Source organism: Aythya marila, assembly GCF_965140915.1.
Source record: "Aythya marila genome assembly, chromosome: 6".
NCBI lineage: Eukaryota > Metazoa > Chordata > Aves > Anseriformes > Anatidae > Aythya > Aythya marila.
In genome coordinates this window covers 125,399-149,147 of record NC_139047.1, presented here as the reverse complement: position 1 = coordinate 149,147, position 23,749 = coordinate 125,399, and the positions used below count along the sequence as shown (strand labels likewise).

General features: G+C 38.9%; 2 protein-coding genes across 5 annotated transcripts in view; one reads left to right on the top strand and one right to left on the bottom strand.

The window, feature by feature from the left end:
• Positions 1-5,263: 5,263 nt before the first annotated feature.
• CASP8 (caspase 8) lies at positions 5,264-11,129 on the top strand. The gene is made up of 8 exons (XM_082763726.1): positions 5,264-5,838; positions 6,434-6,539; positions 7,627-7,765; positions 7,867-7,923; positions 8,263-8,330; positions 8,839-8,974; positions 9,811-10,312; positions 10,612-11,129. The coding sequence occupies exons 1-8, from the start codon at positions 5,534-5,536 to the stop codon at positions 10,745-10,747; spliced, it is 1,449 nt and encodes a 482-aa protein (XP_082619852.1). The 5' UTR covers positions 5,264-5,533; the 3' UTR covers positions 10,748-11,129.
• Positions 11,130-14,047: 2,918 nt separating this feature from the next.
• The window catches only part of TRAK2 (trafficking kinesin protein 2), a 33,453-nt gene continuing 23,751 nt past the window's right edge, over positions 14,048-23,749 (bottom strand). For all 4 annotated transcript variants that reach the window (XM_082763708.1, XM_082763710.1, XM_082763709.1 and 1 more), the window contains 7 exons: positions 23,493-23,630; positions 22,445-22,524; positions 21,596-21,796; positions 21,165-21,463; positions 20,541-20,819; positions 19,738-19,837; positions 14,048-18,117 (listed from right to left, as the gene is read on the bottom strand). In XM_082763708.1, coding sequence (XP_082619834.1) covers positions 17,439-18,117; positions 19,738-19,837; positions 20,541-20,819; positions 21,165-21,463; positions 21,596-21,796; positions 22,445-22,524; positions 23,493-23,630 — 1,776 coding nt within the window. In that variant the 3' untranslated portion in view covers positions 14,048-17,438. The remainder of the gene's footprint in view (positions 18,118-19,737; positions 19,838-20,540; positions 20,820-21,164; positions 21,464-21,595; positions 21,797-22,444; positions 22,525-23,492; positions 23,631-23,749) is intronic.

Genomic DNA, 23,749 nt, shown 5'->3' with positions numbered 1-23,749 from the left:
TATTCAGAGCACCAGATACCTTCTCAGAGACCTTGTGTAAAGTTGTAACTGTACCATGCAAGGAAGTACCCAGAAGTGAGTAATTGCGTAACTCTGGAAACTGTATAGTTCTTCACAGAAAATAATGTCCCTGCCCAGAAGGACCAAATAAATAAATAAATAAATATGATGATACAAGTCTGATTGTTTTCCTCCAAATACTTTGTTTTGCTTTATGTTACTAATTTACTTGGCTGAACAGCACTGCTGGTTAGGATTTTTAATAGTAAGGATTCTAATTGTGTTGCTTCACAGAGCACTTACGGAGCAGTCTGTTTTGAAGGGCTGATGACCACTGGAAGGAAGGTGCCACTCCATTAGATGCACAGTTCTGAGATTCTGTCCCCTCCTGGCTACTGTCTGTAGATCCTGTAGGCTCTTAATCTCTGTTGGAATAAATACTGATGGTTGTCACATCACCCTTGGTTGTGGTGTGTTTCTCTCTTAGGGGAGCTGACTGAGGGACAGTCAGCACAACAAACTTCTTCAGTTGAAGAAGTTATTTTTGCTCTCGTTGAAGTATGCAATGGCAGCCACCCTTAGAGTGTGGCATATTGATATCCTTTCATTATCCTTTCATTAGAGATGGTAGAAAAGAGTAAATTAAATTCAGGACATTCATGATAATGGCAGCTGATGCCGTGTTCTTACCTTGCATCTTCAGCAGTGTGTACATGGTGTGTGAGAGCTGCCCAGGCGTCTAACAGCCACATCCCTTCTAAGCTTTATAACAAGGTAAAGGATGGATATGAGACAATATGTAACTTCTGCTTTTTTTAGTTTGTGTTTTTTGGAGATCTGTGTTTGACTGTAGTGCAAGGGTTCTTTATTTGTTACTGCTTTTCTTCCAGAAGTGAGACTTTCTTATTTCTAATTCCACAAAATATGTGGAGCATTTTGCTTCAGTTACTGGTTTTCACCTTCTAAGTGAAAGGGAGAATGTCAGTTCTTAGAGTCAAAGCTCTGTTCGCACAGGCTTCATAAATAGGCGTTATTAGCACAATGTAAATGAGAGTGCTGTTTGTGGCAAATTATAATAGAAGATATTATGATACAGCTCTATGGATGACATTTGGTTAACCATCTAGGAAAAATGCAGCAACAATGTATTTACATTTTTATAGCATTTTCATAAATGAAACCTTAATATGAAGTTAGTAGTTGATTTGTAAATGCTGTTTTACGATATGGAAATGTTGTTTAAATGAAATCACTGCTTCCTCTGGGAGAAACGTGATGAAGGTGGCAGCTGTTCCAGTACAATTAAGGGAAAATATCACTGGTATTAGTTAAGTTGTGAATCCATGGTATTTCCATTTCTTCATTGTTTTCTGTGTCAGAGTTTAGTACTTTTAGAAAAAATTCTTTTAGATACTCCACATGAGGAGGGTTTAATGTCTAATATCAAATTTACTTATTTGTTATATTTGGTGTTACATGAGTTTTTGAATGATACAACAATATACTGAAATCACAACATGAAAATAACACAGCAGTTACAATATACAGTTGAAGTTGAACAGAATACAAATGTGAGATTCTCATCACCAGTTTCCACATGCTCACTGCCACAACACTGGCTGTCTCTAGTTGATAGGAAGGAACATGTGGCTTGAAGCCAACACAACCCCATTGTTCCCTTCAGTTTGTTTAATCATTTGTACAGTTTTTATACTTTGTGTTGGGCTGAGCCACATACAATCCCCTCCCTATGCTGGCCTGGCTAGCTTGGGAAGACATTCTTTAATTGTCTCAGGCAACCTGATTTACTGGTGCAGCTGTCTTGTCTAAAACTGAGGATACCCTCCAGTCTCCACAGTGTTGCGGTAAGTTCAGCTTTCTTCACCATATAAATATTAGTTTGTACAAAAGACTTCAGTGTAACTATCACTATTTTTTTTTAACATTGGCTTGTGGTACGGACTGTGTTGCAATGTTTTTTCTAAACAGAGAAGGGGCAAGGGCAGTGAGGTGGGGATGAAGGGGGGGAGGGGAATGTGTTGGAAACTAATGTATTGATAGTGGGAAAAGAAGTGACTGTGGAGAAACAGATAACAAGTAGTGGCAGAGAATAATGGTCGTTGTCTGTTCTTGGACACGCTGCTATAACCAGCAATTGTATCCAGGCACAGCAAGAAGAATTAGGAGCCTTGATTCATACCATCCTTGGATTGTGGATCAGATATAATCTAGTTAATTCCTTTGCCATGTTTGTGGTGAGGTTGTCTGTCAATTATTGTTACAAGTAATCTCAGGAAGCAGCTATGCTGTGAATTTTTATGTGACTCATGCAGTGATCAACAAAAACACTTTCTTTTTTGGGTTGAGGAAAATATGCTCACACAGGCCTGCAGCCGGGTGGACGATATGTTCTTTTGTATATTTGTTGCCCTCCCACAGAACTGAAAGGTAAGAAGAAAATTTGAAGGCTCTGCAGCTTTCTGACTGTTTTTCCTCTGTAGCACAACTTGGAGAATGGTGAGGGGCAATTACCTCTCCTTTCTGAAGGCACTCAGCTGTAATTATTCAGTCTGTCCTCCCTTTTCTTCACCTCCTGTTTGGGAGGCAGAATTTTGTACTGAAACAATGCTGGCACACAAGTCTGTACTTTGCTTTCAGCCAGTAGAAGCGTTACCACCAGGAAGTGGGCTCAGAAGGTTGGCAGGAAAGCAAGGCTGGTGAGTTAAAACCCTGTAGGCTTACGCTGAAAGCAGGCAAGATCAGAGTGATGCTGTTTGAAAGGAGAGTAGGGGAAGACAGAAGCTTAGAAGAGTAGGGGAAGACAGAAGGCGGAAACAATGTTATTCAGAGGCACAGATCTCTGCCCTCTTATTTGCATCTCCTTACTTACTCGTTCAGTTTAACATCAGTTTCCCAGAGAGTGGTGTACGCCCCCCTTCCCTAGGAAGTTTATCATTCTCTCTCCTGTAAAGATTTTAGGGTCACCTGCCACTATTGGGATGGGTTAGTGGTACGTGTGAGGAGCCTGCCTGTGTTTAGATCACAGCCTGCTTTCTACCACTGCATGGGCTGCTCTGCTCTAATTACGTGTTTTCCCACTACCTCTATAAAAGTTTGCTCTTAAGTTTTCTGTGCTGTAAAGTTAGTTAACCTACTGGGGAGTTTTGATCATTTTGTTTTAGATTTAACTGCTGTCTGTATCTGATGTCGGTAAGATTTGAAGTCCTGTCTGTAAGACTTGAAGTCCAAGGAGAAGTGGAATTAAAATCCACAACGTTTAAAAGAGCCAGCTGTGCAGCAGAGAGTCCAGAGCTAGATTTTTCTCAGGAAATGTTCAGTGTTCAGCCTGTGCTTGCTGCCTTTTATTCTGACCTACTAACTAACTTGGGAACGTGTTCTCTGGAATTACTCAGATCTGCCTTTTTTTTTTCAGCTAGAGCTGTGTCAAATTATGAACAGATAACAACCTGTTTAGTCTGCAGTGGCTTTTATGCAATGTGCTAAAAAATATGGTTAAGATCTTTGGGAATTCCCAGATACGCATTTCTGTATTTCCTTTCTGTAGTCGTGCCTTTGCTTATTGCTCTGTCTGTTCTATTATTGACAGCTACAGGAATTCCCCAGCCCCCTGATGTGACTGTTTTTTGTGGTTCCAAACTGTCATATGTTTCTAGCTAGCTGGAAAGTTATCCTGGACATTGCGTCTGAGCTTGACTTAGGTCTTTTACATAGATTTTATATTCCTCTAGCCACTTTGTGTTTAGGCCTGCTTTGTCCTGGCATATCAGTGCAAAGAGAAGGGTCCATAACTCCTGCAGTCTATTTACTAAGAAGAGCTTGTTTTAACATGACTTGAGGGCATGTTAGCTCATAGGCTGTTAAAAAACATCTTGCTGCATTCAGCTTAAAACAAAAAAACATCTTGCTGCATCCACCTGTGACCCAACTTGTACGCATATTGTGATCAAGTATCTTGCGTAGTGCTTTGTACATTGATAAATGACTTCTATGATATAATAACGTAAATATTTCTGCTTAATGTATTGCCAAACATGTTTTTCCTTTTTTTAGGGGGAGTGGGATGGGGTGGTGTCTGTGTCTGTTTTTAAACAGACCTCATTTTAAACATACCTCATTTGACACCTTGTTTATTTCTTTGGGGACTATGGTCTTGAGGGTGGCTCTCCTGGTAAGATGTTAATGTTCAATTTCAGAAGGATGAAAATCCAACTAATAAAATCTCCTTCCTTCCGTTGTTGTGAAATACCATCTATGCAACAGAAGGTGTAACAGAGGTTACGTAGCATTTTAAGGTCTCAACCCCATCATTCTGTGCTCCTATAATCCTGTTGCTAAAAGTCCTCAGGGCTGGGAGGGAAGCTGGTTCAACGGCCAGCGCCTGTTAGGGTGTAGAGTCAACCACCTCAACTGGGTGTATGTGTTTCCTGTCAGTGTCCTCGAACAGCTTGTGAAGAGGAAGTTCATTTGTGGCATTCTGAGCTTCTTTCTGTTCATGTTAAAATGGCAATGAATTGTTAGTGCCCTTAAATTAGAGAGGTGTGATTGCAGCAAAAGCCCAGGCAGAGGGAGCTTCTGACCTGCACAAGTTCATTTTTTTTCATGTCAGAAATATCTTGAGATGTGTGAAGATAATGGTGTGGCTTGGGAAAATATTTTATTGGCAAACTCATCTTACTTCGTATTTTTAACCACTGAAGTGTCACTCCAGTTTACAAGTGGGCTCAACGTGTGTTTTTTTTATGAAGTACTTAAAAATGCATGCAGAGCTCTCATTTGCTTCCCCCACCAGTTTCCACTTACTGATTTCACTGAGAGGATGTATGAATTTTATGAAGCAAAAAGAGAAGAATTCAAACAAGCAGGGGGCAGCTTTAATATAAAACAGTGTGCAGCATGTTGTGTTATGCATGTAGTATGAATTCAGTCATGGTATGTAAAAGTCACTTTTCCTGTCAGTAGTACACGTTTGAAGTTGTATGAAAACATTCTTTTTCTGCTGGAAAGATAAGACCTATTTGGTATTGTTTTTGTTATTGTTTGTTTGTTTTCTAACAGTAAAGAGGGATGTATTAGTATTTCCTGGCAACAGAAGAAAAAGAAATCTGAGGTATGGTGGCTCCCAGGCTGAAGGGAAGAGCTTGCCCAGCAGTGACACCCAAGAAGACAAGCTCATTGGAGGTCAGCTCTGGTGGATGGTAACCAGGCCCTGTGCTCTCCACCTAGTTGTGTATGGTAGGGATTTTCTGCTTCCTCAGAATGTTTCTATCTTTTTAAATAGTGCTCCATAACCGCAAACAGAGTGGGCCTCGGGTGTGTCTGAGAGAGCTCCTCTCTGGCAGGCACACAGCTTTTAAGTAAAACTGGGGGATTTCTAGTTAGGAATCTAGAAAGAACTACATCTCCCAGTGGCCCACAGGCCGCCTCCCTCCCATGCCCGGTGGCAGATGGGAGCACGGCAACAGTGAGAAGGCCTGCGGCAAGGAAGTGGTTGTGGTCTGGGCCTGGCAGGACCATGGAGTTCTCCAGGCAGCTCTATGCAATCAGCGAGGCGCTGGACAGGGCTGAGCTGGCGGCTCTGAAGTTTCTCAGCTTGGAGCACGTCCCTGTGAGGAAGCAAGAAGCCATCGAGGAGCCCAAGGCCTTCTTCCAGGCACTGCTGGAGAAAGGCATGATTGAGGCAGGGGACTTGGCCTTCTTGCGGGAGCTGCTCTACCGGATCAATCGGATGGACCTCCTGGCTGCCCAGCTGGGCTCCAGCCGAGAGGCGATGGAGAGGGAGCTTCAGATCCCAGGCAGGGCACGGGTGTCGCAGTTCAGGTGAGTTGCTAGTGGATTCACTAGGTGGCCGGGGGTGGTGTTGGACTGAGCCTGGCCCTGGAGCTTGCTCTCTGGGACCCAGTGACCTCAGGTGGGTCTGTGTAAGTTTTTTACTGATGAGTTGAACACCCGACTAAGGTTTGGAAACACACAAGCTCCTGCATCTTTCCAGGGGAAAACAGGTATAAGCAGTAGAGAAAACAGAAATGTCTGTCCACTAAAAGGGAGAAAACTAAGCTGCACCTTTCTGAAGCAGTTCACATCCTACCATGGCCTTCCCCCCCCCTCCCCCCCCAAGTGCTGTGGGCTGTAGTAAGTGACTGGCTGTGACTCTGTCTCTGCACTCAGTACTAGAAAGTCTCAGTGCAGTTTTGATTTTAGGAAAACACAGACTTTTTTTTTTTTAATTACAGCTGGAAATGGTTTGATTTTTGGCTATTCTGTTACTGATATTCCCTCAGGCTAAAAAGGAAAAAAGGGTCCCATGTACTTGAGAAGGCAGCACAAAGGAGACTAAGGGGACAGTTCAACAGTACCGTGCCAAGTTGTGTGCTAGGGAACATGGTGAAACAATGTCCTCCACTGCTCTTTCTAGGTACCTACTCTTTCAGCTGTCAGAAAACATCACGAAAGAGGAGATGAAGTGTTTCAAATTTCTTTTGGGGAAAGAATTACCAAAATGCAAGCTAAGCCCTGAAACTGTAAGAATTGCTTTAATATTTTATTTTATTTTATTTTATTTTATTTTATTTTATTTTATTTTATTTTATTTTATTTTATTTTATTTTATTTTATTTTATTTAATTATTAGTATAATGCATTGTAGCATTTGGGTTGTTCTGTGGGGAATGAGTGTCACTAAAACTGAAAAGACCATAAGGAAAAGGGTGACCCTTTTTCTTCTGTGCTAGTATTAACGTGTAGCTCTAGCAGTAGTCCTACAGCCCAGAATGGACGGGCCAGCCCTGGGACAGGCATGACACTCAGTGGCTTTGATCAGTGGCTGTTGAGCTCATTCACTAATCTTTTCTGACTGATTTTGTTTTGTCTGCCTTCTAAGCCATTATCAAACATAGCAAATCACCCACTGTGGCTATTACTTTATGTTTTGGTTCTGTTTATTTCCAAACTCAGAATACAGATCTAGGCAGCAGATCCTTAGCTGTGCTAATACCCAAGAGCTTGGAGTTAACTTACAGCCTTGGAGTTAACTTAGAGAGATCCAGCTGCTCTTACACTATATCAGCCTGCAATTCTGACTGCCTAATGATAACTCTTTCTTTTAAAATCTTCCCTCTTAGAGTAAAAACTGCAACCAATGAGTGGTACCTGTTCTAGTAAATCCATGGGGTGACCACTGTGCTCTACCATTCACTGTTTGGCAAGAGGTCCTGTCCCTTAGGTTCCCTCTTGCTTCAGAGAACTCTTTATACTGTACTTGCATGGTTATACCCATTGTTACCACTGCCTGAAGTTGGTCACTAGTGTGATGCTTGTGTTTCTGCTGAGTGCAAAAAATTGCCACTGTAAGTCAGCTCAATGAAAGAAGTAATAAAAGTGATCTTTTTTTTTTTTTTTTTTTTTTTTTTTTTTTTTTTCCCTCCTGTGTGATCACCATTAGCTCTCCTGGATTAGAACTCAGCATTTCTGAGCAGTGTGAAGGAAATATGCATGTTGAAAAGATACTTTTATTCAGGCTGGCTTGGGTGCACATGTACATGCTGCAGCTTCCTTCCCAGTAGCAGCATGGATGTGTCCTAAGAGCAAACTACCTTTCTGATTGCCCAGACAATGCTCGACGTTTTCATTGAGATGGAGAAGAAGGGGATTTTGGGAGAAGACAACCTTACTGTCCTGAAGACTCTTTGTGAAAAAATTGACAAGAGCCTGTTGAAGAAAATTGAAGAATATGAATTAAACCTATTTGGTAAACTAAACCAAACCAAAACAAGGCCTCTTTCCCACAAGTCTTGAAGTGACACTTAGCTGTCTTACAGGACTAATAATGAATTAATGAATGCTTTTCAGGTGAAGAAGAGATGCTTGTAACAGAAGGACAGAGGAGCAGCACAGAAGTCACTGAAGGTAAGTGAAACTCTATCAAAAATGAATCTTTTGCTTTTCTCCAGCTTTTGGACCTTCTACATCACTTGCATCTCACTTTTTTACACATGTGCCTCTCTGAAAAGTGATCAGGTATGCAGCTGTTTACTCACTCATCACAGTACTTTTAACTCCCTTTTAGGTGATTTTTCTTGGTGTGGTTTATAGCTAACAAGAACAGTCATTCAACCACAGTTCAGTATTTTCAGAGAACAGTTTAACTCTTGGAACTACTTGTGAATAGAGAATACGAACAGAGATTCAATTCTTTCTCTAATGTTACGTTCTTTACTTACACATACTTTCTTTATGTGTATTCAGCCTGTCCCAGATTGCTGTCATCATCTGTGGCACGTGATTCTCCTGGCAGTTGTGATCAGTCTTCCCAGGTAAGTCAGTACGTGTCTTAAAAATGTCATAATTTTGTCTCAGAGGAGACAATTCCTTTGGGAGGCAAACCATTCTTATATGCACAGCTTGTTAAAGGTGCAGTCTAGAAAAATAAAAATGCACTCTGTAATGTCCCTTATTTTGATACTAAGTCATGGGCAGAACCTGCTGCAGGGTTAAAACATAAAAAAAAAACAAAACAAACATTTGTGAAGTAGCAAGGCAAGCCAAGTTTGTTATACCAGGAAGTACACAGTAGGTAGATGACTAGGCCTGGAAAAAGTAGGCATATGCAGCACCCTTTGTGGGCCAAGCATGATGGTGAAGGCTTGGAGGGGCTTTTATTCAGCACCAAAGACTCCCAGAGGTGGTGGAGCAGCACGTTGCCACATCCTGGGAGCAAAGCCTGTGCAGGGAGAGCTGCACAGTGAGGCTCCCTCACTGTTACCCCTCTGTGCCACAAGCAAGGGCTGAGAAGCAGTCACAAGCAGTCTGTCTTTCCAACAGCTTGAAGCTTACAAAATGACAAGCCGACCCCGTGGAGTATGCCTGATCCTGAATAATCACAATTTTGCAAAAGCCAGGAAAGCAGTGCCAGAACTCAGAAAGATGAATGATCGGAATGGGACAGACGTGGATGCAGGTACAGTGAACATTAAAGATGACTTTGCATATCTTCAGGGAGAGTAGACTGACTTAAAAATAGGAAACATTTTGTATTCTGCACTAGGTATTTGAATTTCAAGCTTCCATTTCTAGTCTACTTTTCTGGTAGTGACTGAGTTGCATATTTCTAAAATCTGCAGAAGCAGATTTGCTGCAGAACCAGAATTTGGATTTTAGTTAACTTCCAGCTTAAAGGGGAAAAAAAAAAAAAGTTTTGTGGGTGGCATGGAGTTTAGGGACTCTATTATGTTGCTATTCAGTGGCCCTGATTTTAGCAGGCTGTCCTGCAAGAGCAGTGTAGCTCATGGCAGGTCCTAAGATCCTCGAAATTGGCATATTTGCACTATCTAGACCAAGAGATAAAATCCATCGGCAGGACTTCACTGATTGAATTGAACCTTAACTTAATTCAAGAGTCAGAGTGTAAGTAATCTTCTTGTGACACAGGTATTACCCAAAAATGTAATGCCTCCGCTCACAGGGAAAGCAATAGCAATGTTTGACACCTGTTGCAAGAGGCAAAGACTAACTGTAAAAGTTGGCTGGGGAGGTAACAGCTAGTTCCGCACTTTGCCATACAAAGGCAATACTAAACAGCAAAATCACAAGGTAGGCTTGTAATGAGGGCTAAGGGAATTTGATACAAATATGATTAGTGATCAGATATCTAGATTATTTTCAGAGCAGGAGTGTAACTACCTGGATAGTAGTATAGCAGGATGAAAAATAAATGGCTTCCTCTAGAAACATAACTTGCAAAAGGAGTCCAGATTTTATAAAACTGCTTTAGTCACCCTTCTGTTTGGTTTTCAGCTGCTCTGAGCAAAGTCTTTGGCACCCTTCATTTTATAATAGAAGAATATAAAGACCTCACTGCAGAAGAAATCCGTAAGATTGTGAACATCTACCGGTGCAAAGATCACAATGACAAAGACTGTTTTGTTTGCTGTGTTCTCTCTCATGGAAAAAAAGGTGTTATATATGGTGTTGATGGACAGGAAGTACGTATCCAGGAACTGACCACTTCTTTCACTGGGCAGAATTGCCACTCACTTGCTGGAAAACCAAAAGTCTTCTTTGTTCAGGCATGCCAAGGTGATGCTCGTCAGAAAGGTGTAACCATTGAAACAGATTCTGGGGAGCAAGATTCTTCTCTAGAAGCAGATGCAAGATTTCAGCTCGAGTGTATTCCCTCAGAGGCAGACTTCCTCTTGGGCATGGCTACCTTGCAAGACTATGTTTCCTATAGAAGCTCAAGCCAGGGAAGCTGGTACATACAGTCACTATGCCAGCACTTGGAGAACAGCTGTCCTCGGTAACTCTATTTCCATAAACTACTTTGTGGCAACACTTTTTTTTTAAATTCTGAATTACAAGAGTTTGATTTGAATGCAGTGGTAGATGATATGCAGTAGCAGGGCTTGCTCAGAGTGAAAACAGCAATTTAGAACAGAGTAACACCATTTAGATTGTTTGAAGCAGTTACCTAACTGCTTTGAAGACTCTTTAAAACCGGAGCTGTTAGCACTTGCATAGGTTATGATATATGAGAATGCAGTATGTTTTCTGATGTTAAATGCTGCTATAATACAAAATGTACTTGTATTTTTGCAGAGGAGAAGATATTCTCACCATCCTGACAGCTGTGAATCAAGAGGTGAGCAGAAAGATTGACAAACAGAATGCAGCAAAGCAGATGCCCCAGCCCAGTTTCACACTGAGGAAAAAGCTCATCTTTCCTGTCAACTAAATGAGAGAGAACTGCAGAGCAAGAGGAGCTGCAGCAGCCTTAAACAGCTGGTATCAGCTAAGAATTTGGTAAAACGTAACAGACTTTCAGTGTTTACTGGTAGCACAAATGCAAATGTTTTTATTGATAATAGACAAGGAGCAAAAGTCTTAAGAACTTAGTATTAATTTGTGTGACACTTTATACTTGAGAGCATCTCCCCTGGTCTCGAATTTGTAGTTTGCTAGCATAAAATACACTCAGGGTCCTTTCAGCTGTACCACAATTGCTGATTCTTTATTAAGATATATTGCAAATGCAAGTTTAAGAAGACAACAGTTATAAAGCCTTGTGTATTTTATACTTACTTTTCTAAAATAAAGGGGGGGGGCTGCCAATTGTACAGGATACATGCATTAGTGTGTTTTGTTACTTTCTCTCTCCCCCCCCCCGAAATAATTTACCCTGCTTGTCAGACTGTAGATCAGCCCGCTGGGGATCAGGTACAGTCAAATTGATGAACTCATGCTGTTCCCTTTCCCTTAGAGGTGAGGCTGGATCTTCTTTAGTCCTATGGATGATACATATGGACAAAATTTAAGTGAGCCAAGAGATTCTGAATTCAGGAGTCTGACTGACAGCATGCTCATATAGGAAACTTCTCCTTGGGAATCAAAAGGAATGCTGTTAAAAACACTGAAAGAGAAGTGAGGAGAATTCAGTATTAGATCTGTTGTTATTTATTTAGTGCACCTTCCTCCATTTTCTTAGAGAGCCTCATGTTGTCACAGCAGGTATGTTATCGAAGGTCAAAAGTCAGTTACTGCATACAGATCTGTAAATCTTGTTTGAGCAGCAACTGCTATGTGTCCAGTAAAATGTCTTCAAAATTTGTTCATAGAGGAATGGATCTAATAAGATGTTTTAGGCTTGTGCACAAGTACTAGAGACTAGTCTTTTCTGTAAACAACTTGCAGTATACCCAGTTTGGTCACATAGGTAATGGTAGGTATGAATGTATTGAGTGTTTTACATGTTCTGCAGGCAGATGCCTACTTTCGTCAGTCCTAAGAATTAGCTACTTTTATCAATACAGATAATGGATTGAGAGTACAGATCGACTTTATATATACACCAAATAAAAGTGAAAATGATCACACATCTTTTAATACCCTGCTTTGAACATGAGCTTCAACTGATAAAAAACCAAAACAAACCAACAACAAAAAAAAACTGAAATGGCAATTGAACTTAATAAAAGCAGTAAAGCCTACTCAATTCTCCCCAGCTCTCACCCCACAAGAGCTACTAAACATTCATTAAGAGGTTAGCAAGATCTACAGGTGCTGAGTAAGCGGAAGAAAAGTCTGTCCTTCCAACTATTAATATAATACCAGAAAGAGTGAGGGTAACTCCCAGCATGAGTCCTACAGGGTCTTCACTAAATCCTGCCCTGCCGAATCAAAGAACTTTTGTAACTGAACTCTAATGGCTTTAGTTTAACTCACTTCCCAGAAGCTCAACAGCATCAGACCTTTCCCCTTATTACATCTGAAGTGCTAGAGAGTATGTAAAAAAAAAAAAAAAAAAAAGTAGTCCACAGACTCTCAAACCTGAGAGCGTATCTGCTTAGAACAAAGCAGCTGGCTGTACCTGTTGGGCTCAGGTGTTTCAGGACAGTTGAAGTGAACAGAAAAGAGTGGCTGCTTTTCTGGGCCTTCTTCCCCCAAACTCACCTTTCTCTCCAGTGGCAGTGGAATCCCTCATCATCCTGAAAACTGGAGAACTTTAAAGAGTACATGCAATGTTTTACTGGGCTTTCTGAAGGATACACAGATGCGTTATGTCAGCAGCTGAGAAGCTAGGAAGCCCAAACCTTAAGGAGAGAATGACTAAAATACATAAACATCATCAAATCAACATTTATGTATATATGCTTTGTTAAAATCGCCATGTTATGTATGATAATAATAGGAACTTTTATCTGTCTGGCAAATGGTGTAACAAAAGAGAGAAAATGTCCCAAGTTTGTTGTAGTGGCCTATTATAAGGATGTGCAGCTATCAGAGACTGCGTCATGACCATTTCAACCCTCAAAACGTCCAACTCAGGCTTCAGCATATGAAATGTTGAGCTGAAAAGTCAGCTTCAGTTTGACAAGGGTGCAAGTCTCATGCCAGAAAAGAAAGAAAGCTAAATAAATATAGGATATATACCATAGGATAGTGGTGGTTCCCAGTTTCTTGAAATGTTCGACACAGACTACTAGAGGAACCACTGCCAGTAATTAAGTTAGGTGAACTGGAGTAAGAACCCGTTAGTTGCAAATCAGTGCTGCTTCCATTCTGTACCATGGAAGGAACCAAGTATTTTGGGGAAAATGATATGAGCCTTTCAGCCAGAAAAACAACTGCAGAAGTGTGCACTGGAAGTATGCACAACTGCAGGCTGACATGACAGACAATCAATGTGCAAAGGGAACTTCAGTGATACCTGCACAAAGGCAGTACTCAAGGGTAAGTAGCTTGGTTTCAATCTCTGCTCCCATTTTATGACAAATATAGAGGAGGGCTGACATAACATCAGCTACTAAGACGGAAAAACAACAGCATTGATCATACACATCTCTGTAAAAAAAACAACAATCCTCCCTTGAAGGCCTGAAGAAAACAAGGGAAGAATATATACTTCCAAACAGGAGACCATAAATGCAGAACCCCTCCCTGACCTAATGGATACTTAAGTCTAGCAAAGAAGTCCAATCTCTTTTCTATTTTTTGCTAGTTGACACCATTATGCTAAAACACATTATGTGCTGCAAAATGACAGGAGAGAAAAACAACTACAAGAGTAACAGAAAACATGAGGATATTCATTTAAATTGAGGCTCACATTCTGTCTAGAAATTGATGAGCTGTTTATGAATTTCTGTGAAGTCTTTCATTAAGTAAAATGCTTTTCAAAATGCAGCAGAAGGTACTCTTATTTAATTGTGTGTTTGTTTTGTTTTTCTAGATTTAACTATCACACTTTTACATTGCAATCAAAGTCTAACTGCAGCTTGTATTGCACATCTATACTACCTTTAATTGCTTAGGTATAAACACAACAGCAAACAGCCTAGCACAGCCTGATAAAGTTTTTGAATCCATTTGTCAGATAGCTTTTACAGACAGTGCTTGTGAAGATACCAGCTCACCAAGCTTGTGCACCAGTCACTAAATTCCAGACGATTTTTAAAAAGGTCTAATTTTAGTTTTATTAAAGAATGTTGCAGTATAGAAGGCGATACCTGGAATAAACCACACAAGGTGACCAATATATTGAAAAATGACATGTTACTCATGTTTATTATGAAATTCACATTCCACTATGAAACAACAGTAAGTGCAAAAAGCTGATGAAAATAAAACAAAAACAAAACAACAACAACAAAAGTTCCCAGACCATTCAAAAACATTGTGTGTAATCCTCTTTGTGTAACAGTCAAAGGAGGCCCAAACCTAACATTCTTCTTCTCTCTCTGCTGCTCTTTAACTAAAAGTAGACTTTGGGCATCATCAACCACATGTATTTCAAGTGTGCAGTTATCTCCAAGTTTATCAAACACAGTGAAACTTGACCTGTATATCTTTAAAACTAGAAAGCTATACATTTGTACTTAGTTTAAGCCAATCTGAGTAAAGGTAAAAACTAAAAGAATTTCTCTCCCAGTGTCTTGAAACTTTCACAAACATGGGTAATTCCTTTCTTTGCAACACCTATTTTTGTCTCAAACCTGCAAGGTAACAGAATCTTTGCCAAGTGCCATTTCTCCATCAATTCTTCATTAACTCACTCAACCAAATCACATTTGCACAGGACAAAATGATCTTATGCAGGAGCTCAGCCATCTTAGTCACACGAGTTTGTTTCATCTCTTTTAAGAAGCAACAAGCCAAATCAGTTCCTAGAACAATGGCAACTTTAATATTTTATCAGAAACATGTATGTTATTCAAAAAAAGTTTGTCTTCTAGAATTTTAGCACAAAGCAGTAAACTTGGAAGAAGTGGCAAATCTTTCCCTGTTGCTGCAAGCCAGACACATGCATACAAAATGCACAACAGAATTTCAATAGCACTGTGCCACAGCATCAAAAACTGGATAAACGCAACAGTATACAAATTCTTTAATCATCTTCCTGCCTTGTGTAAAGTATCTGAGAATACATTATCCTACAGAAAACAGACAAACAATCTTGCAACATATCCGTAATACAGTTTGAACTGAACCAGTTTATATTGCCAGGCTATGCAATATGGAAATGTCCCAAAGAGAAACATGCATTTAATTAATGTGCTGTTATAAAATTTTAATGGAAACCTGGTCTGCCAAAGGAATTCTGATTTAATTGATTTGCTGTTTATGTTGGTAACACACAGGGATTGAATGGCTGGGGTTAACTAATGAAGCTAGTTAGAAACACAGTGAAATACCTTTAAAAAATTTTCTGTCACTTACTTACATGTATTCCTATAATAAACGTACAAAAAATGGACATACTTTTGACACCTTATATACTTCTCTGTTTATACCAAACTGTCTAACCTTCTGTCAACTCATTTCTTAGTTCACTGGAGAGCAACATTACCTCTTCCTAGACCTTTCATTCTTACCTTATTTAGCTAGGTAAGACCCTGTGCACAGTTAAGGAAGTACAAACAAATACACAAAAGAAGTATGTATTTTTCATTAAAAAAAAATATTAACCCGTATATAGTATTTTAAATAAAATTCACCTTTTATAAGTTTAAGTTTTTGCTTAGATAGCAAGAGGCAACTCCAGGAATTCCCGAATATTTCTGTGCGCTGCTGACAGACAAGTTTCTGTTGAGAATCCCTGTGCAAGTTTGAGGTGGTTACTCATTTTAATTAAAAAAAAAAAAAAAAAAAAAAAAAAGACTGCTATATCAGAGAGTAATCATAAGATCTATAGGGATGTAAAAGCAGAAAGGCCACATATAAATCAGTTTAAGACACTTTGTTCTCCTACCCTATTCCACTCAACCCTGAAGCGAAAACGGTGCTGATTATTTTGATGTGCCATATGCCAAATGCAAATCAGTGTAATTATACCAATGCTTCACACCATGCACCCAGAAAGATACTAGCCATTATATTCCACACACACTGCAACAGCCAAGCTAAACATTAACTGTTTTATCTAATTGTATGGAAACAAACTTTAAAATCATTTAAATATGTTGATAAGTACAGTGAAAAAAATCACATACAGATTAAGAACCCTTTTCCACTCTGGTCACTAGCCTATTCCTCCAAAGAACTTGCGGCAAATACTTTTTCTTCTTTAAGTTACCTTACAAATCTATTGTAGATTATTCAGTTATAACTAAAAGCTTGCACAGAAAGGAAACCAAAAAGCAGCATGGACAATAATACTTTGCTGAATACCACTCAGAAATCAGATTTCTCCAAATGATTTTCTTTTGGGACAGAAAGCCTGCCTTAGTTCTGTTCAAAAGCAGATTCAGAACCACTCTCCATCATTGGAACATGGGATTCCAACAGATAAAATTGATCTGTGTTCATAAAATGCTACAAAGAACACTATCTTTCATCTCTTGTTTCTGAATATAGAATGGTAAATTTTGCTCCAAAGGAAATCTTTTAAACAAAATCCTGCCTAAAATCAGAAATATCTGAATGAAAGGCATAATGTTTACTGCAAAACACTAAAATGTATAGAATATCTACCTATCAAGAGAAGAGTCAGATTTCTGAATTTTCAAGCATTTAAGTAAATACTCTTTGCTTATTTAAAATAAAATTGAAATAATTGAATTGAGCATGTAGTTTCAGTGTTGCAAAAGAAAATAAAAATGTGCCTGAGATTTTTTTGTATGTGCAAAAATGCCCTCATTTACAAAGATGCATGGGACACTTTGGAAAGATTTCTTAGCTTGAAATTTTCACCTAATATATACTTTTCTGCTTCGTAATTCTTATTCATTGCACCTTCCACTGTATGCTTCAGTAGCTCTGGAAAGAAATTAACTTCTGTTATTATCTCACTAGCACAATTGCACTCTCAAAAAACAAATGCTGACCATCTGTTTTGGTATTCATAAATGTACAAACTATTTTCTTACATAGAATTAAAGGTTCTCTCACCTGCTTCTCAATGTGGGGAGTACAAAAGAATATGGTTTCTGAACTAGAAAATACAGGAATCAAAAATGTCCCAAGTTTTTGCATTTGTTTGCTACAGAGAAGAACTTGAACCAATGAAGCTGGTCAGACTGATCATTATTTTAACATTGCATTTAAATGATATGGTCTGACTGCTAACAAATAGTAAAATCCTATGGTCATATGGCAGAAAAAATAGAACAGCACCTTCAAGATGGTTTTACAAATACAGTTTAAAAGGTTAAAATGCTGAGAATGTCTACAATGGTCTTTTATTTAAGCTAAAACATGCTGAAGGGATCACAAAACTAAGCTTTGGCTTCTTTCTTTTCTTGTCTTCGACAAAAGCCTTCTTCCTCAAACCTAAGCATTGTTCTTTTCTCCTTGATCCCAACACTTCTCTCTCCCCCATCTTTTAGCATGCACATGCCTTCTTCAACTCTTCTGTTACACACCTAACCATACCCGTACTGGATGTTTATCCCTCAAGTATTATTTACCATGCTACAAGTCCATACCAGTCAGTCCTCCTTTAGGATATCCATTTTTGACGACTGTGTGCAGACTGGAGCTCCCAGTGCTCCAATCATGGCTGGAAGACTCTGGTTTCTTCTCAGTCCTGCCATTAAGTTGCTACCCGCATTTAAAAACACAGCTGAGTCCTGCCTCCGTAAGCTAACCTCTGGCCCCTGATTCTTCCTGTGGTCCTCTGTCTCAGGGGGCTTAACCACCCTGGCAATACCCAGCCTCTTCAGCCTGTCCACTAGGTTCATCTTCAACTGGCCTATGTCTGGAGCGTTGCGGGAGGGCTTTAGGCCATACATTTCCTGCAAGAATGTTTCTGCTGGTCGGGAAGCCAGGAAATTTTCTGAGTGATGCACTCGAGGCTCAAATGGTGAAGGGGAAGGACAAGGTGAATGTGAGGGAGAATTGGGTGGAGTAGAAGGAAAAGGGACTGTTTGAAGAGGCTGTAGCAAAGGCAGTTTTTCTAATATGGGGCTATCATAAACCTTGGCAGAGATGCCTCGTTCTTGCAAAAGCTGTGCCAGACTGCTGGTGCTGCTGAGGGTAGTTGTTGAATCTCCTCTGTTGGTGAGAAATTCTCCAATATTAAGCCTGTAAGACATGGCTGGAGTGCTCACTACTGGATTTCCAGTGCTGCTGCCACTATTTCCAAGTGAAAACGGGGTACACGTGGGGCTGAAATAAAAATGGAACAGAGAAAATACACACATTAGACATTTCATACCTGCTTGACTCTGTATATACATTTTAGTATATAAAAGAAACAAGAAAAATAAAACTATTGTTACTTATTCTGGTAACTTCAGCTTTAGTAGTTTCAGTATTTGTGTTCTGCAAAATATCTAGACAATATTGATTGACAGAGAGGTTTTGGTGTAAGTACCAAAGAATTTATTTTTCATATATAATTTTTAATGTCTGGCCATGGAGAGGAAAAACTCCTGATAGGACAGGAAATAATGTTTTTAAACTAAAAAGGGGTAGATTTAGATTAGGTATTAGGAAGAAATTCTTTACTATGAGGGTGGTGAGGCACTGGCAGAGGTTGCCCAGAGAAGCTGTGGATGCCCCATCCCTGGAGGTGTTCAAGGCCAGGTTGGATAGGGCTTTGGGCAGCCTGGGCTGGTGGGAGGTATCCCTTCCCATGGCAGGGGCTGGAACTAGGTGATCTTTAAGGTCCCTTTCAACCATAGCCATTCTATGGTTCTATGAAAGAAAAATGAATTGTTATGACAAGATTATGCCAAGAAGTGTTCTATAATCAAGTTCATTGTTGTGTTTTACCTTCTGTTTAGAACCAAACTTAATTTTTGAAGTTAACTTAGATATGATAGCATAAAACTTTTCAAGATCAGCTGTCAGTTCAGAGCTTTTAGGAGAACGTCTCATAAAACAATTACAAAGGAATGTAAGATGACAAAACATGAAGAAACTTTGCTGAAGAAACACATTAGTTGAATTGCTAAATTTCCAGAAAATGAAACCTGAACACCCAAAGCTACCTATGATAAAATGCTAACAAGTAGCACATTTGGATGAAAGACCCTGTTGAATGATACTATAGCTGTAGTATATCACACAAACACTAATCTTTATTTTCTATGTACAAACACCGCAATCTCTTCTGCTCTACATTAACTCAAATGATGCTTCCTGAAACACTGAGTATAATTATGTTTTCTGATGGATACTGGATGTTGGACAAACTTAGAGGACCCTTAATAGACGAGATTAATAACTAGAAAAAATGCAAACAAGTTAAATCAGGATTTGCAATTTGAATTGGACACTGAATCCACTTAAACTGGTGTTCTGCTTTAAAGAGCACAACCAGCCAAGCCACAATGTATTCAGCTAATTGTCATGAAAGCCTTAATACTACAGTCACTTTTTTTTTTAAATATTACACAACCTGAAATAAATGTATAAACTGTGCTCAACTATAGTGTATTACATAGAACATCGACATCCAGCAACAACTCAGTTTTTAAAAAGGACAGAATAAAACATATTATGACTTTTTTTGTTATTGTTTTTGTTTTAATACAATAGGTATATGATACAAGGAATTTGCTATTTTAAGAGTATAAATTTGCTTCCTTTAAGTTACCTTAACCTATTTGAACTCTCATTGTGGAGAATTTCTAGTTTTCCCTTTGTAATTACAACCATTTTTATGTGTAACATTTCACGTGCTGCCTAACTGTCTTGGTATTTTTTAAAACTTGTTCATATATCAGAATACAGAATACAACTGCTTAATCCCACACAGCAATTCTTAGGATGTTATCATACCTGGGAGTAACTTGGGTGATATCAGATGGGTGAAGGATTCTACATGTAGTAAAGGTAAATGTGGAATTTGTTGAAGATAGACACTTTCCAGGATTTGAGGCTGCAATGTGGAGAATTTACATCCCATGAAGGTAAAAATACAGACTGATTAGTACTAATGAAAGCAAAGTTTAAGATGATGCTATTAGCATTGCTAATCTTTTTGTTGTTGTTTGTTTTGTTTTGAAGTAGAGAACAAACAAGAACAAAGACATCATTGCCCCAAGGCCAAATATTTTCCAGTGAGAAAAAGATACTACAATCAGTTTATTTTAAAATCAATTTAGTTACTTGCTTTATGCTTTTTTTCCCAATTTAAGATGAGCTGAAACTACACTCTACAAACATCAGTAACATTAATAACAACAGAAGCCAACTAGCACTACAGGAAACACTAACATCCAAACTGAATCTAAAAGCAAGGATCATTCTGCACAGACACAGGCTTCTAACCTTGCAAAATGCTCTGAAGAGAACTGGAAGCAACTGTACCACCTGTATTAACCTGTATTTGAGCTAGCACTTTGAATTACTGTAGTATGGAGCTGCATAAAATTAAGTTCTTGGAGGCAAATTGCTAAACTAAAATAAATGTTAATGAAAAATAAGAGTCCTGAAAAGAAATTTCAGTCTGAAATCCCACACTGTAATCATACAACTGAGCACATAAACAGTGATGAAGTCCTTGCAAAAAAAAAAAAAAAAAAAAAAAAAGCAGAAATTGGCATGCAAACAGAAGAAAAACCACTAACTATGCTTCTTACCAGTGAGTGGTACTGCTACTGAAGTAATAGGTGGCAGGAAAATCCCTGACCCTTGCTTTGACACTGCACACTTCTTTTTCTCCAGAAAGGATGGTTGCACTTGAAATGTTATACCTCCTTCACCTTCTTCCTCATCATCCTCCTCCAAGTCAGAGATGTGGTGCACACTATCATCAGTCAGAGGGGTAAAACCTTTTGTAACAACACCTGGTCTTGGGTCCAGAATGGTGCCTAGGTTGGGTCGAGCAAGCTGCTGCCAGTGAAACAGGGTCTGAGATCCTGGTGTGACAAAAGAAGGGTTCCCGAGAGCCATTACTTACAATTACACTGAGTTACAAGAATGCTTGTTATAACAATCTCAGCCAACTGGTGCTGACATTGATAAACATAGTGTGATTGGATGGCAATGCCAAGCACAAGAAAAAGCCTAACACTTAGCACCTTTATAAGAAAGCCAAGTACAAAGCAACACTCTGGTGAGCTAGCTGGTACATAGCCAGCAAATGCTACTCCTTCCTCTTATTACATATTGCATCTACCTCTACACACACCAACAATAATTTAGTTGGTAAATTAATGTGAAATCTTTTTCTGCTGTTAGGAGAAGGAAGATCATCCTCTTACCTTCAATGGGCTTGACAATTTGCAATTTTTCTGGTAGGAGGACACGGAGGTTACTAGAGCTGGCAGAGAAATCAGTGAATTCTGAGTTTGTACCCAAGGAAAAACAGCTTTCTGTTGGTGTATTACTACCACTTGCTCCTTCTTTCTGCTCAGCCAGCAAACGCATTTTTCGCTCCCATTCCTCCTCAAAGAACTGCTTCTCGCTCAGGTAGTTCTGATGACGGAGGGAGAGCCTGTGCAGAGCTGTGACTAAGTCATTGTCCCCAGGAGTTCCTGGCTGGCCACACTTATGCGTGCCCCTGTGAGAAACATGAAATAATAATAGATATTAAGACTAGCAAATTAAATATTTCTCTCTTTTACATGGCAGGGGTCCAGTGTGGATTTAGTTTTAAGTCACTTAGTTTAGAAAGACAGACTGTGTTTCTTACTTCAAATTCTTCTCAGAGCTGCTCCTCTGGGTCATCTGTGTGTGTCCCTCCGAATGTAAGCCAGACTGAAAAGGCTTTGCTGTCATAACAACACTTAACCTATTAGAACCAGGAATTGGTAATGGGACAGGAAAGGAAGACGAGCGTCCACGAGTGACATTAGCAACCTTGACAGTGTCGAATACTCGTTTATGTTGACCCCTGCAAGAAAATTAAGGAAACAAACATGAGTTTCAGAAACATTTTTCAAGGGATAACAAAGTTTTGAGCAACAGATTTGCAAAAGATAGCAGAGACTGGACTAAAAAGATTTAAGCCCAGAAGAACAGGATTGCCTAACACACCCATGTTTTAGGGAGTACTGCTCTAATAAATATCTGAATTACCACTTTGATCTGAAAGAACAAAACAGTCTATTGATAACCACCTGATAAAATTTCAGGAGCTTATATTTAACTCTTGCTCAAAAGTAAAGTCTTCAGGAATAAGTCTTCAGCTTTATAAACTGTTATCAGTCTTTCAGCTATAATTTCATTTGCCAGAGATTTTTATATAAGCAGTAAAAGTGATAAAACTAGTGCTGTGTATCAAAGCATCTGCATCAAAAATCTGAGAAACTGAAGAATGAAATAACATTTTAGCAAATTCCCAGCTTCCTCATAGAATCAAATAATAGCAGGCTTTGAAGTTGAAAAGTTACAAATACTACAAAAAAAAAAAAAAAAAAAAAAAAAGAAAATTTATCAGAGTGAACATTCATATTTATAGATTTCCGGAAATCAGTTTCACCTTACTTAATACAAGCACATGAACAAGTATTGAAATGACACACAGAATCTAAAAACATACTTCTGCTTGGATAGAAGAGATTCATCACCCTGACTCAATTCCTTACGCATTGTCCCTTCAATTTCTGCTGCAAGGGAATCCTAGAGAAAAATGGGAACCAGAAGAGTTTACACATTAATAGAAATCTTCTTCCTAACAATTTTAACAGAAAATTTTAAAATACTCTAAAATTTCTTTTTTTTTTTCTCCTCATTATGTTTCACACTGTGTGTAATACACAAACCTTTCAGTCTTTGAAGGGGATGGCAAGCAGGAGAATTTTTACACCATAATTACACCTAAATATAACTGGTTTGGGTTCAGTTGTTCAGTTTTCATTTTAAAAATCTGTTCTTTTTTGGTACTTTTTATGTTAATTTCTTAAATTAAGCTACAACTGTAAGAGACTTCTTAAGAGGTCAAAAACATACATTCTGTTTGGTTGATCATTCTGTATATGCAGAATGATCAACCAAAGCCTGACAAGTCCCAGCACAACTCAGAAATTTGTGAGTACACTACTCAGAATATACCTGACAGAAGAAGAGGAAAATAAATGCTTTTTTTTTCCCATTGGTTTAGTTATATTCAGCCTAAGGTTATATATTTCTGATTATGCTTAAAATTTAATCTCACAAGATAAGGAGATGAAGAGATAAAATTACATCATAAACTACATAAAGAAAGAAAAATGCAGTTTGAACTCTCAAAAAAAAAATATGGTTTGTTTCTTAAAGAAATGTTGTCAAGTTATAAAATTTAATACACATATACAGGCACAATGGAGCACTAGCTATTGAACATACCAATTCCTGTACTTAACAGAAAAGTCATATAAAAAGGAAAAAACATTTTAATATCTCAAAATGGTAAGTGAATTATTAGTTTACTAAACATTAAATTGTCAGAAATGTACACATTAAAGAAATGAAAAACTGTTAGCTCAGTTCCTTTGCCTATTACGAAATCGTTTCCACTGCAGCTCCTGTAACAGCTGTTTTACAGTTCTATGCTATTACAGGCCCTATATGTGCCAGTAGGTATACACCATGCTAGCAGTATTTGTTACCACAGGAAATGCTCCACATGACTGGGGATGGCAGAGACAAGCAACAGAGCGGACTCTGCTGCGCAGCAACTTCACTTCTTCTTGTGATTCATGCAACATCCCTAGACACTCTGTGTTCCGATCTTGCAACTCATGTAGCTGAAAGAAAAAAAGAGTATGTGATACCACTGAACTTCAACAGAAGCAAATAAAATACACAGTGAAGCTGAGTAACTCCTACAGAAAACAATATAGATGGGACTATAATATTTCTCCCA